General features: G+C 51.6%; 1 protein-coding gene across 7 annotated transcripts in view; it reads left to right on the forward strand.

The window, feature by feature from the left end:
• The window catches only part of GRAMD2A (GRAM domain containing 2A), a 92,113-nt gene that overhangs the window by 48,703 nt on the left and 28,317 nt on the right, over positions 1-15,093 (forward strand). For 3 of the 7 annotated variants that reach the window (XR_010921339.1, XM_067555995.1, XM_067555998.1), the window contains exons 8-11: positions 1,804-1,866; positions 10,704-10,860; positions 12,382-12,481; positions 14,349-14,456. Coding sequence is in view for 6 of the 7 variants with exons in the window: in XM_067555995.1 (XP_067412096.1) it covers positions 1,804-1,866; positions 10,704-10,860; positions 12,382-12,481; positions 14,349-14,456 (428 nt within the window). In the remaining variant the exon portion in view is untranslated. Of the gene's footprint in view, positions 1-1,803; positions 1,867-10,703; positions 10,861-12,381; positions 12,482-13,360; positions 13,771-14,348; positions 14,457-15,093 lie in introns of those variants that run through there. The other 4 variants (XM_067555997.1, XM_067555996.1, XM_067556000.1 and 1 more) reach the window with 2 other exon arrangements.

Below are 15,093 nucleotides of genomic sequence, written 5' to 3' on the forward strand. Positions count from 1 at the left end.
AATGGACACGCCAGGCAGTCAGTCCTGCACTTCAGCAACGAGACTGTCCGGCTTGCATCTAACAGTGACATGCTGTGTGAGCTTGGGCAAGTGGCTGTACTTCTCTGCACCCGGTTCCCCACCTGTAAAATAGGGCTCATGCTAGTTCCCTGCCTGGGGGGTGGGTGAGAATTTATTAAAATGCTTGGAAGATGGAAAGGTCTGTGTGCTCAGTATGAAGGGAGACCAGGACTCCATGTCATCTGCTGTGTGCGTGCGTGTTGCTGCTGGACTTACCAGCAGGAGTTAAATCACGGGGCTCAGGGTTACAGCCATGGGTGGTGGGTGACACTTCCCCTCGGGGAGGCTAGCTCCTGTCCCGCCTCTTCCGCCTGAGGCCCCGCCCACACTCCACCATTGCTCCACCCCAGGCCACGCCCTCCACTCATCCTGCTCTCTTCCACATACCTGCTTCCCTCCTGCAGCAAGCGATGGCGGGGGGGGGGGGGGGGGAGGGACATGGCGAGCAACGGGAGGGGGCTGAGTGGGGAGGAGGGACGTGGGCAGGGGGACTCATGGGGCGAGCGATGGCATAAAGGCCGAGGAAGGGGGGAAGAGGCATGACCGGGCGGGGGCTGGGGTGGAGTGCGGGCAGGGTCGCAGGCAGAGGAGGTGGGACACTGAGTTAGCCTCCCTGAGGGGAAGCATCACCTGCCACCCATGGCCCAGGCCCTTTTAAATCGCTGGGTCCCTGGGCAGTTGCCCTCTTTGCCCCCCCGCCCTGTCGGCGGGCCTGCATGTGTCGCATCACAAGAGAGCCTGAATTTCAGCTGTTCTGTGCTGCCAGCCAGCGTCAGCAGTTTCTAGGTCACCGCTGAACTAGGCTGAATCGAAGGGAATGTCTTCACGCTAACGGTGTGCTTGTGCGTTATTTATATCCTCGCCAGAAGAGCGTTTGCTGTGCCAGTATTTGTCCTCTTAGAGACTCTTTTCAGGGGTTTTTAAATTTTGGAATAAAATGGTGGCACAAAATAGATCCTAGGGGAAATTTTAAAGACGTCTGAGGGGAAGAAATCCCTCAGTCCTTACCCTGGTGGAGAGCATAAACAGCTCTCGCATCTCCGAAGAGCCATCTTATTGCTGATGCCTTTATTCTGAGGCATCTGGCTGTGCATTAATTCAGAGCTATCCTCAATCCAGAGATGTGCTTCTGGCGTGTAACAGGATGTCCGATGCTAGGCTCTTCCCACGAGCTCTACCTCAGGAGTTCTTGCTTCCCCCGCTCGGGGTTACTTCTCTCTTACAGAGAAGAGAAACTGAGGCACAAAGAGGGAAAATGACTTACCCAAAGTCTGGTCAAGGATCTGGAGAGCTGGATTCTTTGAGCACCTCACAAGCCCAAACTATTGGTGCTTTATAGTCTCTAAAAGTCTCTCTACGTTATGTTGGTTTTGTTCAGTCTCGGAACTGAAAACAAACACTCGCATGCTGTTGACTCCTCATTCACCTCTTCTCCAGCCCAGTCTAACTTGGGCGCTCTGTCTCCATTGTAATAACCTTCTGTCATAAATCCTGCTCCAGAAGTCAGACATATGGTAGCAGCATCCCTAAGGGTTTGCACGTGGCAAGATTCTGTGCAGCCGATGTTCTTATTGGGCTTGCCGGCAGCTTTGGGACCCACAGTTCCAGTCACTGTCTGTTGGGGGGAGAAGGGCAGCAGAGTGTCCGAGTCGGGACGCTCCGATTCAGTGCCTAAAGTAACTGTTTCCAGTGGAGATCCTCCTGGTGGTGGGTCAGTAATGTCCACTCCTCCCTGTTTTTCAGGTTTCAAGTAAGAAGAGTTTGAGTTTGAAAGAATTTACAGAGGAGCCTGATTCTGTATCCCTGGTAAGAGCCATATTTGCAAACAAGGAGTCAGTAACATCAGTAGAATATTGCAGAAAGCCACTGGTAAAATGCCTCTGCAGTGAACCTAGGAGCAACAATGCTGCAGGCTGTGAAACATCTGTTTGAAGTATTAGCGAGTTCAGTAAAATCCCCATGCACTTTGAATCTGCCCAAAGCAGCATTGGGGTGTGGGGAACCCCAGCTCCTCTGCCTGCCCTGCCCCGCCCCACTGCCAAAATTAAAATTGGCTGTTAAGGAAGGTCACGGTTATGCTCCATTTTTTTAGGGTGTCCGGCAGGATCTTTTGACACAATCCAGCATCACTTGACAGAAATGAATATTAATTGGGGGGGTGGGGGGAGGGAAGTGGGGAGAAAGGGGTGTGTCAAAGGGGATCATTTGGGAAACCTTGAGTTGAGCTTTCAATTCAGACATCAAGTGTCTATTCCAGGTTTATAGAAATGAAATCTGCTTGACATTCAGACAGCATCTTTGTTTCTGATTACAGCTGAGATCTTAAAATCCAATGAAGCCACCTGAGTCGTAAACACCCCTGCTGGGAACATGATTAAATGATCAAAAATCCCAATAGATTAAAAATGTATTCTCTTCTTAAACTTTCTGTTCAACCAATTCACCACCTGATCAGACCCAAAGATCAACTTTTATTATTATTATTTTATTTATTTATTTATCACTTGTATTTGCAGGGGAGATAATACTATATGAAATCCCAGCATATCAGAAAGCACAAAGTATCTGGAAAGATGTTGGCAGGAATGTTAGGTAGGGCTGGCTGGAAAATAAGAGTTCCATTTTGTGAAAAAATTTTGTGGCTTCAAAATTTGATTTCATTCTGCATTGGAACAAAAATCCAGACCTTTAAAAATTTTTCATGAGAAAATGAGCACGTGAGAGGGAGAGACTCATTCCATAATACCCAATAGCTCAGTGGTAAAGGCCTGCCCTCACCAGGAATGTCAAAGCAGGGACTTGAAGCTGTTGTCGTGACATCCCAGGTGCGTGCCCGAACCACCATCCTACTGGCTATTCTGAGGGTGGGTCTGTCTCACCTAGACCTGAAAAAACCTTCCCAATGAAAGTTTAGTTGAAACCAAGATATTTCTGTGGAATTTCCCTTTCCACTAATCGGTATTTTCTGATGGCGGGTGGAGGGGAAGTGCTGAAAAATTCGGGACCTGCTCTACCTTTAGGGCAAGTAATAGGCTGCCCCCAGAGTGAAATTTCTATGGCAGCTGCGTGTCTTGAGACCTTAAAAGCACTGGTGGAACATCCCAGTTGGTATTAGTTGAACAGCAAGTGTCTTGTGTAGGAAACTGTATCAAAGATGTTTACTGAGTTTTTTTTAAAAAAAAATCAGTCTGGTCAAGACTGGTTCTCACAGAAATGTATCAAGTATTCAATACAGACCCCTCCTGCCACGCGGTAAGGAAAGTCCCAGAAAAGGAAGATTGGTGGTGTTTACGGCACCCAGTAGAGTTCTAGATGCTTCCCAGAACTGCTAGGATGACCAAAGGACTTATAATCTGTTTTACATGCATGGGAGATTGTTTAACTGCAGGAAGGACTGGGGCTAGGAGAGTTGAGGGTGACGGTAGTTCAAGCACAAGGTATTCGGGTAAGACGTGTGCCCCACCTGGTGGCTGTATGGGTTTTTGTTTTAAACAGAGAGAGGCTGACATACACTAGCTCGTAATGTTTTCTGTGCACAAGGCACTGCAGAAGAAGCGAGTCTCCAGCAGGGGGGTTTAAATGGGGCTGGTACAACAGCTTTTAAATGTTGAATTTTTTTTATCCCTGCACTTCGCTTGCAACGGCCTGCGTGATTATGAAGCTGGTGACCTCACTGGAGCTGCGCGTGATGTAGCTGTGTGCCCCGGAGAGCTGTTTCTCTGCTCCTCTGTGTTGTGCAGGGAGCGGTGTAATACGCCAGTCGCTCAGAAATCATGTTTTTTTGCAGCTGCTGTAACATGAGGCTGTGTTTCTTTGAGAAACAACAGCAGCTTCTGGAGTATAGTGATCACAGCCTCTTGCAAAATGGAGACCTGTCTCTGGGTGAGCCATGGAAGAACAGCTGCCCTGTGACAGGGAGTGGTCGGACAATCTGTGCCGACTGCTAAAGGGAAAGTATCCCATCTGCCAAGGCCTTCCAAAGCCCTTCAGCTCCCCATCCTGCCACGAAGTCTATATAGTGACCGGGAGAGGAAATGTCTGTATATGGACCGGATGAATGTTCTAGCCCCTGGGGCCCACACCTTAATTGGATCCTGTTGTAATAACGTGATGACTCTTCTCTCCTGGTGGCTTTTTTTTATAAAAAGCTTCCTCCCAGAATGAGGGCTCTGTGCCCTTAAGTGAGAAAAGCCAGAGCCTTGGCTGCTGTGAATTGTGGGCCCATGCTGGCTCAGCTGTGTCTGCTTCATCCATTCAGAGCAGGATCCTCGTATGCTTCCTTTCTGTGCCTGCCCCATACACACCGCAAAGGGACGTGCACGCTCGTGGCTCAAGCCGCCAGCCGGGACAGTGTCAGGGGAGCGCCGGCATGCTTGGCAGTGGCTTGAAATCTGTTCGGGAAGCTGTTCCAGCTGTGGGGTAGGTTTTCTCACCTTGATCTCCGGGAGGCAGCTCATCAAGATGATCTAGCCAGTATCTCTGTCCAGGTGAGCAAACATTGCCCTAAGCTGTTGCCTTTCTGCTTACCTCTCCGTAAGTTATATGGCTGGTCATGCAGTCTCATGTCACGCTGCAGAGGCCCTTTCGGTGATTAATATTCCTCTTGCAGCTCTTGTATTGGTTTCACAACTGTGTTGATAGTAGCCTTTTATCAGTGCTAGTTATTGTCTACTTTGCCAAGTAACAGTTGGCCGTTTGCCTAATGCACCATAAAGTGCTCAGAACTTCCAGGAGCCAGGCCAGCCCTCACACCAGGGAAAGCTGCTCTGTCCTATAGATAACGTTCACACTCACCATTAACAAGGTGAGAGTATGGGTAATAGCATAGGAATTGCTGCAGGTGAAAAGGTCCTGTTCTAGTTTAAGCCCTTAACAGCATGAGTGGAGCTGCATGGCTCCAACAAGGAGCCGGAAGAGCAATTGCACACTTATTTTCAATACACCTTTTTTACCACAGAGATGCTTTACTTCTGGGCAGGAAGAGGCAACGGCTGGAAGTCCCCTAGCACAAATCCCATCTTGTTTTCAAGCCTGGGGTTTTAAGTAGAGCAGCACTTCCAGGAAGGCTGGGGGATAAGGAGCCAGCTTGAAGAAGCTGGCTACATGTGACCCTGAGACCACATTCTACTTTCTGCTTTAGGGACAGGGTCTGTATTAACAGCTGGCCGTGGGGTCTAGTGCTGCTGACAGCTTTCTCCCTGAGCCAGCATGGATGTGGGTTCTGGGAGTCACACAGTGCTCCCATGTGAATACTTTATGCCGAGACACACCCCATTTAGAGTCTTAGAGCTGGGATTCTGCTCCCTGGCTTAATGGGACAGCCATGAGGTGGGAAGGAAGGTCTAAGGCCTTGTCTACACTAGCACTTATGCCAGCAAAACTTTTGTCACTCAGGGGTGTGAAAAAAACACTCCCTTGAGTGCCATAGGTTTTGCCGGCATAAGCACTTGTGTGGACAGTGCAGTGTCGGCAGGAGACGTTTGCCGCCGACACAGCTACCGCCCCTCGTTTAGGTGGTTTTCTTAGGTTGGCGGGAGAGCTCTCTCTCATTGACATAATGCCACAGCTACACAAGCGCTCTTTCAGCAGCACAGCCGTACCGATACAGCTGTGCCGCTGTACATTTTAAGGGTAGACGAACCCTAACGGGAGCATTGCTGGACTCTGCAGGGAGCCCATCCCACCTTCTTGGCAGGAGGTGGAGGATGACGAATGGGTGGGGTGGGAAGAGGAGTCTCCAGACAAGATTCCTCGTTTACAGACAGTGACTTGATTCATCCCCCTAGAACACAGACTAGTTGGGTTATTGGAAACTGACCATTGAACTCCTGGCCAGGTGCGGAGGAGGGGGAGGAAAGGATGAGCTATGCCATGAGTCGCTCTCCCTGCAGATCAGTCCGTAGCTCTAACTCGGTGGCGTAGGGGCTACTCCAAGGGGAATGCAGCAGAGCTCTCCTGGTATCAAGAGCTACTGGCAGGGCTCTGAGCATCCCTCTTGCCTCTGAAGGTATAGTTCATGGGAGAGGCATTTGGAAAACCCCAGCCTGGGTTGACTTCACCCAAACGGCCAGCGCGAGCCCTGCGCTCTCCGGTCTTGACACACAAGGGGGAGCCAAGAAGGCTGGAAAACGAGGGAGCAGCGCTTGAGTTGTTTCCAGATGGCAGCTCTTGGGTACAAAGGCCAGGCTGGCCCCGGGGGGATTCTGCTCCCCACCCCTGTTCGGTTTGAGAAGCCCCGTGCAGGGGATGGGAGAGGCAAGGAGCAAGCTCCAGCCACCTGTGTGCTGAACCACTTCGGGGCCATGGGGCCGGGTGCAGCCCTGGCCAGATTCGGCCTCAGCGCCGGGGCAGGGACTGTGCCTGGTGTGTGCTGGGTGGGAGCCGGGCAGTTCATGCAGCCGCCCCTCGCTGGGAATGAAGTGGCCGTGATGTGGAATAGCTGCTCCCAGGCACCACACACGGGTTTGGACATGAGGCTGTCCAGCTCGGCGCTCCCGTCCTGCTCGCCAGCCCCCCCCAAGTGTGAGTGGGGCAGGGGTGCCAGTGTCTAAGCCTAACCCTGGGATGTGTGCGCTTGGCAAATCCAGCTGTTCTGGGCACCTGGCATGCAGAGGTTGGGCACTGGCAAGTGTCCCGTGCCAGCCAACTCCCCCTGCCTCGCTGCAGCAGCCTGCCCTCTCACCACCACCCCCAGGGGGTCAGTCACAAGCCAGCCCCCAAATCATAGGTAGTTTTAAGATTATATTAGCGCGGCAGGGGTTGCACACGCGCCCTCCCCATCTCCAGCATGGGAGTGACCGTTACTCTCGCCAACGCTTCCACCTTTACTAAGGAGATCCTGGCCCCCCACCCCACATCTGCCTGTCCACTGCCCAGCAATACATTCTGCCCCCAAATCAGTCCTGTCCCCCCTCAATTCTGTGTTAGCTTCCTCCCCCCACCCCCGAGAACAAGTGTTCTCTCCTGGGGTGGGGGAGAGTCCTGCTTGCCTCCTGCAGCCCTGATCAGCCCTGGGGGCCATGGGGATCTGAGGGGTTTTCCCCAGGCAGAGCTGAAATTCCCAAGGGGGCTGGAGCATCTCACACCGTTGCCCCGGCAGAGCTTGCCTCGCCAGCCAAGGGATCATGAGAGTTGGTGGCCGACCCAAGCCTCTGTCCAAGCCCTCATGGGGCTCGCTCTGCTGCACGGAGCCCCTGAGAGTCCTGCCCCCTCTGCCCCTGCAGTTCTGGGGGGCTGTTGCTGAGAGGGCCCCATGGAGAGCCAAGTTTGGGGTAGGACAGGGTGGGACTTGCTGCAGGCGAGTCCCCTCTTGGACCTCGGTCCAGTGACAGATGTTCCTCCCTCCCCACTGGACACAGCACCCCCTAGAGGCCAGTTCCAGCTAACCTGGTGGGGCCCCATTCTGAAGGGTTCAATGTTTTTCTTCCCGCTCCCCCTTGGGTATAAACTATCTTCTACCCTCCCTTACTTCTGGCCTCAGAGTCCCTACTGCTGGCCTCCCGCCGTAGCACTGCCCCCGGGGGTGCCAGGATGTGGCTGTGGTGCCAGGCTCGCTTCTCGTTCTTGGGTCTGCCCAGAGCAGGCGGCCCATCGGCCCTTCTGATGGGTGGAAATGCTGGGCTTGCCCCTGCTTCCCAGTCAGCACCTGGGCAAGATTATACCCTGGCCAGCCGTGCTTTGTCCCTGCCACAACATGAACCCCTTTGGTGCCAGCAGGGCTGGGAACACTCCGCTGCTGTCAGTGCTTCCCCAGCTGTGGCACGTGTCGGCTCTGCTTCAGGCATGGGCCATTAAAGAGTAATGGCGTGTCCTGCCCCAGACGATCGTTGTCTGGTGTGGAGATAGTTAGTTAGAAACGGGCCCCGTGGGGGTGCTGAGAGAGGGGCCAGTGGGATTTATTGAAGGTTCAAGAACCCCTCAGGGAAACACAGTGGAGATCTGCTGGGAGGCTGGCACCATCTAGACCCTATTGTGCCCCATGTGCACTTTGATCTGAGGGGTCTCCCTAGGGAGGCAGATGCACAAAGTCATCGAGCTTAGGCCCACGTGCGGAGTGCGTCACATCTCCAGGTGGGGAATGCTAACTGGGGGGTTTCTTCAGCGGAGACCATACTCATAAAATAAAAAAAATCCCTATCCATTCAGTTGATGAGAATTTTAAAATTATTGAAGCCGGCTTGTTTTGGTGGACCCTACAAAAACAATGTTTGCTCATGTAGGAGATCCTGCAGCAGCAGCTGACTAGAGTGTCACACGCCCTGTTGCTCATGTAGGCTGCATGCTGTGTGTTATCCAGCTTTTGAAGTGCACATAGCTTTTCAGGTTTAAGGGCCATCTGAGGTGGTGTCTGGGGGGAGCAGAATCTTAGTTTGGCTTCCCCCAGAAACTGAGGCCGTAGCTGAGGAAGCTGAGGCTGGAAGAGTTGTGACAGTGATGCATTCCCCATTGGAACAGAAGGGTGAGGTCTGTCCTAGCTAAGGGACCCTTCAGAAACAGTAGACATTCATCAGGAGCCCACTGCAAAGGGACCTTCTTGGTTGGCTGAAATCAGGCAGGGCCGGGAAAGCGACAGGGAGATTTGGAAGGGGGTAAGATTGGCTGTGGAGATGATGTGAAAATGCCTTGCCAAGAAAACCATGGGTGCTTCCTCACCCCAGCATAATTTCTTTTGATTTCCAGCAGCATGAGATTTGAATCTCCCCTTAAATTTCCACTTCCAAATAGAAGGAAGCAATATTTTTAACTTGGCGATTGAGCATGAGAACTTGCAAGTGTTCAGTCGGGTCCTCTCCAAAGCCTCCAAGTAGCAGAAATATACTTGGGGCAAAGGACTTTGATAGACACTGAGGCTACCACAGCTGTAGAATTAATGCAAGTCAACCGAGCCGAAAGCAAACAGATCGGCAACGCAGCCACTTCACCAAAGAAGCACGCTCCACATTAGTCTGATCACTGACTTGCTGTGGTACTTCCAGTTCTTGCTCATCATTCAGCGCTTGATACTCAGCCTGACATCTCGGTATCTGAGCTCCATAGGTTCCAAGATAAGCTGTGCATCCGCCAAGGAAGGGTTCAAATGAGCACACTCACTGCATGTAACTGGCAGGCAAGATGCACAGCGTAGGGTTTGCAGTTGTGAAAGGGGGTGGGAGGTGCTTCTTTGCTTGCTTGTTCCTGGTTAGTGTCAGGTTGGTGTGACAGCCGACAGGGGCAAAGCGTTTAAACCCCAGCAAGAAATGTTCTGGCTTTCGCATAGGTTGGCTGGGAACAGATTTAGAGTAAGCGCCAGAAATGAGTTGTGCAATATATAATTTTTCTGTCAAAATATTTATAAAAGAACTGCCTCCGCCTGGGTCTGCCAGAGTGTAGCTAGGTTTGAAATCACATAGGAGGAGGTGGTGGCAGTGCTGCAAATTGTATGTGCTGAAAGATTTTTACATTCCCTTTGTGTTTGCTTGGTGGAGGCTCTAGGTGAGATTTTTTGATGCTGCAGGGAATTAACTGTGGGACAGTTTTACCAGGGATGTGGCAGATTCCCCATCACTTGGCATCTTTTAAATCAAGATTGGATGTGTTTCTAAATGATAAACCCAGTTCAACTTGTGGTTGCTCTAGTGTGGAGGGGGTGGGGCTGATCTGTGAGAATTTAGGACTGTTGTATGTCACCTGGTTTTTGCCTCAGTCACTGTATAGCTACGGTGGGTCATTGGGTATGTTTGCAGTGGTGGTGTAGCCGCGTCAGTCCCAGGATATTGGCAAGACAAGGTGGGGGAGGCAATATATTTTTACTGGAGCAACTTCTGTTGGTGAAAGAGACCAGCTTTCGAGCTTACACAGAGTTCTCCTTGAGACGGTTTGTTGTCTGAAAATTCTCTTTCTCTTATGCATTGCTGTGTGCCTGCTACTACGATTAAACCATGCTCGGTTTGAGGAAACCTGTCTGGTCCCTGCATTTGCTGCTGGTCATAGCTCCCCAAGGGCAACCTGCAGGTGCCAAGTCTAGTCAGACCTGCTGAGCAGTCAGTGCTGAGAAACCGGGCGCTGCGCTTTGGGCTGTGATGGCACAAGGCCTGAGACCCTCGGTGCCACTAGCCCTATGGCCGTGATGTAGACAGTGATGCAGGAATCCCTGGGTTAGGTTCTCTGGCCTGTGTTATGCAGGAGGTCAGACTAGCTGATCAGAATGGTCCTTTCCTTCCATTAAGATTAAGGGAGATCTATCTAAACACTGAGATTGCTCTGAACATCTCAGCCAGGATTTCCGTCAGGAACGTGCGCTCAGACCCTACTATCCTCCTGGGCCCCTCCCAAAGGCTCCTGTGAACAAGTTGCTCTTCTGTTCGGGAACGAATCCAGCTCCAATGTTTGATAAAGAATTTGTACCATGCTGCTGATTCAGGCAGTGAGACAGTGTGGCTGGTAGTGGCAGCACAGATGGGACCTAGAGGTGGGTGGCCTTGCGTCTCTGCAGAACAGGCTGGAGACAGGAGCCCAGCAGGTATGTGAGAATCCTGGGTGTAGACCCTCTCTTAGAAATTGATTCAGAGGCCTGGCTGGACCGTGCTGGAGGCCCAGGCTCTTCTCTGATGTCTGCTGGCTGCGGGGCAGCAGAGTGTGCTGCTAACGTTCAGTGCCTTCCGCAGGAGGTGATCGTCCCAGAAGTGAAGTGGAGGAAGGTTTCCCCAGCGTCTCTTTCCCTGTCTCTTCCGGCTGCAGACTACCCGTGCATCCACCGAGCATCCATCAGCAGCCTCAGCACCAAGGAGAGCTCTTTTAATTCGGAGGAACCCTTGGTCTCAGGTGAGGGGTGGTGGGGACGAGGGAGGTGTGGGGGTTTAGAACTAATAGCCAGCCGGCTGCTGCTCCAGCAGCGTATTCATTCCCTGCTGTGATTTGCCTTTGGGGACATTTCTCTGGCCACTGGGTTCCTTTTGACTGGTTTTTTTTTTTTTTTTTTTTTTTTTTTTTTTTTTTTGCTTATTGCACTTAAAACATTTTGCAGAGGGAAAAGCGGAGGCCCAAGAGCTATGTGATTTGGGTAGGGACACAGAACGAATACGGGTCAGCGCTGGGATCAGAGCTCTGCATTCCTAGCTCACCCAGCCCACTAGACCAAGCCTCTGCCAGATGCTGCATAACTGAGAATACATTCACAGGGCTCCTGTGTAGTGCTGGTGCCCATCTGTGGATGGAGAACGCTAAAATGGTGTCCAGGAGATGGAAGCACTGGCCTCGAGGGGAGGAGGAAGTTGTATCTGCTGCCTCTTCTGTGAAGAAATTTCTCTTTGGGAATCCTGGCCAAGTGATGGATGAATATTCCCATTGGAGCTCTGGGTACCTGTTCTGGGATAGTGTATGCAAAGGCAGTGTGCAGTTCAGAGCTGTTCCCTGGACTGCAGGGAACGTAACTCTCATTCACTAACCGTGAAGGTGTGTGTGGAGCTGCTTTATCCCCTGGGCAGCTTGCAGGGAGAGGACCCCATGACCTCTTCTAGATCAGGAGACCTAGCCAAGACCACAGCTGCAGGGGACTGTCCAGCAGAGCCACTCTTCTTGGGAGCAGAGATTTCTGTTTGAATACAACTCTTGGCCATTACGTGTCTGGTGCGGAAAGAGCACAAAATGCTGCCAGCAGGTTTCTTTGCAGATTCCCCAGCTCCAGCTCAGAGAAGAGAGACGCTGAGCCCAGGGCATAATTAGCATATCTAGGAGCTTAGCTCTGGGTGGATTGCCCTGTTGGAGATCTTGCAGTAGATGCCATGTTCTCCTTACTTGTGAGTTGGGTTTGGCCAACCCATCCTGAAACATGGGACTGGCCATCTGCACACGGTGGGTTAGGGAATCTGCAGAAGGTGCCCAGGTGCCCTTGCTTTCCAGTCTGGGGAACTGAGAGGGCTGCTTCTCTCGATGATGATGTGCATGGCTTCATGCCCTCACCTGCCGCGAGTCTTAGTAAGACTTGCCCTTTGGGAAGGTACCTTCTTGCCAGGGATTAAAGGCATTGTTTTCCTCTTGAAGGAGATAGTTAAATCTGCTAGGAGACCCTCAGGTGACGTGGTGACTTATCAAACAGGTTCCTCTATAATGGGGCTGAGGCAGAGAAACTCACGGAAAGGGTGGGGGATTAGAAGTGGATTCCCTAGGAACAGTGTCGCAGTGAACGATCATAGGGCAGGTATATCATGGCTTCTTTGGAACTGGTTCACTGGCTGTTCTAAGCTGCGACAGGAGACTCTGATTCCGAGAACTGAATAGGGCCCTTAACCTAGAATAACTATCAGTCTGTCAGTTGCATTAGGTGTCTCTCTGCATTTGTTTCAGAAAGTGCAATAAACACAGAAGAGGAATTGGAGGAGGAACCAAACTATGTAGCGGAGCTGAGGCCGTCAGATTATCAACTCCTGAAAATCTTCATCGTACTGTAAGCATGCAGTCAGGCATACACGTGGGTTCTGAGTGCATAGGGAACTAGGCTGCAGCGCCTTTTCCTTAGGGCTCCCTGGGCCAACCCCCAAGTCAATAGCAACTGAAAGTCGTTACCACCTGGCAGTTCTTCAGTGGCCTGTGTGAAATGATGTGGGCTCTGTCCTGTTCCTAGACGGAGATCCACATCACAGCTGGCACCACCAGCGGAGAAGGCATGAGATTGAACCACCTTCTCGGCAACAGAGCACGTTGGCAGTGGTGGGGAGAGAATGCTAGAGAGGAAGCTTCCTGTCCTATCATTCCTTCCTACCCGGGTAAAAAAAGATGGCAGGCGTTCTATTTTGCACTGCCCAGGACCCTGCACCCCGTTCATTGCTGTTCTCTTGCATTCCCTATTGAAATGTTCTGGAGCCAGCTCTCCTCAAGTCAGGTTCGGATGCAGATCCTTGCAGGAATGCAGGAATTCTCAAAGCTGCCGCCTTTGCCACGTCAGCAAAGCTATGCCACCCCCAGCAAAGCTCCAGTGTGTTGCGCTGGATGGTGAGGCTAGAATCAGTGTGGGCTGGGAGTGGGTTATCGCAGCGTTAGCCAGCTCCGCTGGTTGCAAAGAGTAGATGAATAAAGGGGGGAGAGAAGAAAGCACAAGGTCAGAGAAATTCAGTAGAAGATTGAGGCTGCGGATCCTAGTGGGGATATTGAAAGCTCTGATGTTGGCACCTCGCAGTTGGCCTAGCATTGCCTGTTTCAAGATTTATTATCTAATCACACTGGGCTGAAACTTACGACAGATGGAATGGCAATGTGGCTGCGTTTTGAAAATGATTTAGATCCATGGAAGGGGAGAGGCTACAAAAAATGCTGATCTCTCTCACAGGCTGCTCAGCTTGCTTTAGCCACGCTCTGCCACGGAACGGCTTGGGTTTTTGAGGGTGTTTGTGCTTAGCAGTGCTTCGCTCGAGAGTGCTGAGTCATCTGTACTGAGCTCTCGTGCTCACGTGTCCCATGCACCAGGCCTTGGAACCCAGACTGGACCGTAACGCTTTCTCCGCTGGACGATGCCCTCACAGGAGTGCTGGACAGTTAACCATGTGTGCACTTCACATGGCTTGCTCTGTGTTTGCTTGCTTCCCATTTGTCCGGTCTTCTCCAGCCTCTTGTGCAGGGATGAGATGCAGCCGGGGAGTGGGGGGAGACAGCCTGCACTGCTACTGCCTAGCCTATGGCTATAGACAGCTTCTGTTCTTTGGGGCTCCCCATCCAGCCCCCTTTCACCTGCACCATCATTTAAATCACAGCGCCACCACCTCACTGGCGGTATTCTGAGGCTTAGCGGCTGGATGATGTGTTATGTAGCTGCTGATACATGGGCCTGATTCTCATTTACACCAAGGCTCCTTTAAACCACTTTGGCACTGTAAAATGGGCCGTAACATTGGTAGAAATTATCTTGTGACCACTTTAAGGCCTCTTTCCACAGCCAGATATCTTGGTGCTACTGAGAATCGTTTCCTTGTACACTCTGGAATCGCTCTCACCTGTCTAGTCCTATGTACTGACTTTTTGACCGTTGATTGCATATTCTGAATGTAGCCCCTGAGTTTAGTCTCCTAGCTGTGGTTGGTAATGTGCTGCGCCTGGCGACCCCATGGGAGCTGTGTCTCTTATGCTGTCACAAGGAATGATGCTCTGTAAAGACACAAACGAAATAAAGAAACATGTCCAGTTGAGAGACTCCCCCTTGGATTTAGCCCCTTCCTTCTTCTTGGGCCGTGTGTCCCCTAGCCAGGAAAACACAGCTCATGCTGCAGAACAAGCTTTAGTCTCAGCCCTAACCTGCAGCTCCTGTCTATCTTTGCTCCCAGGATCTGCTTCCTGGTTGTGTCCTCCTCATACCTGGCGTTCCGTATCTTCCGTCTGGAGCAGCAGCTCTGCTCTCTGAATCGGGACTACCTCTCACGTGGGCACAGGAGGTAGGGGAGTTCTCCACTATGGGACCCTGGGGTGACAAACAGAGGACCACGGGGCCATTTTTCTATAGACTCTGTTCTTGGGGTATACCTGGAGGATAAAAACAAGAGCCTTGCTTATGGGATGTGAGCCTGCTGTGCATTATAGAAGAGATGCAATTTATCCCTTGTCCTGCCTGCACCTTCTATATCCCCCGTCCACAATCTCCCTCTCTTTGGGGCATCGTCTGCGTGGCAGCTGCCTTCCACCTTAAACTGGTGACATTTCCCCAGTGCTCTCTGCGTAAAGCACTTGGGATCCTCTGCTGTAAATCACATGTTCCCTGAAAGGTGGAAAGTGCTCATGGAGTTTGTCCGACATCTTGCTGCACTTTAACTAAGCAGAATGGGTTGTATTTAAAGGGACCAGGGGAAGGTCCCATTGCTGTCGTTGCCACTGTTACAGCTCAATGCCTGGTTATTGTTTGGCACTGGGACGGTCCTAAGAAGGTGGTGGCTGTTGCTGCTTCATAGCTGAGGAAGCCAGTGAAAGGCTGACCTGAGGCTAGCACCAACCTCTGGGCTGGGTGCTCTTCCCCGTGTGGGCAGGGAAACTGACGTGAGCAACCTTCTCACCAAAATCCAGCATATCTGCTGCTGC

Source organism: Emydura macquarii, unplaced genomic scaffold (assembly GCF_026122565.2).
Source record: "Emydura macquarii macquarii isolate MOO-44397 ecotype Brisbane River unplaced genomic scaffold, CSIRO-AGI_Emac_v2 contig_1644, whole genome shotgun sequence".
Lineage (NCBI taxonomy): Eukaryota > Metazoa > Chordata > Testudines > Chelidae > Emydura > Emydura macquarii.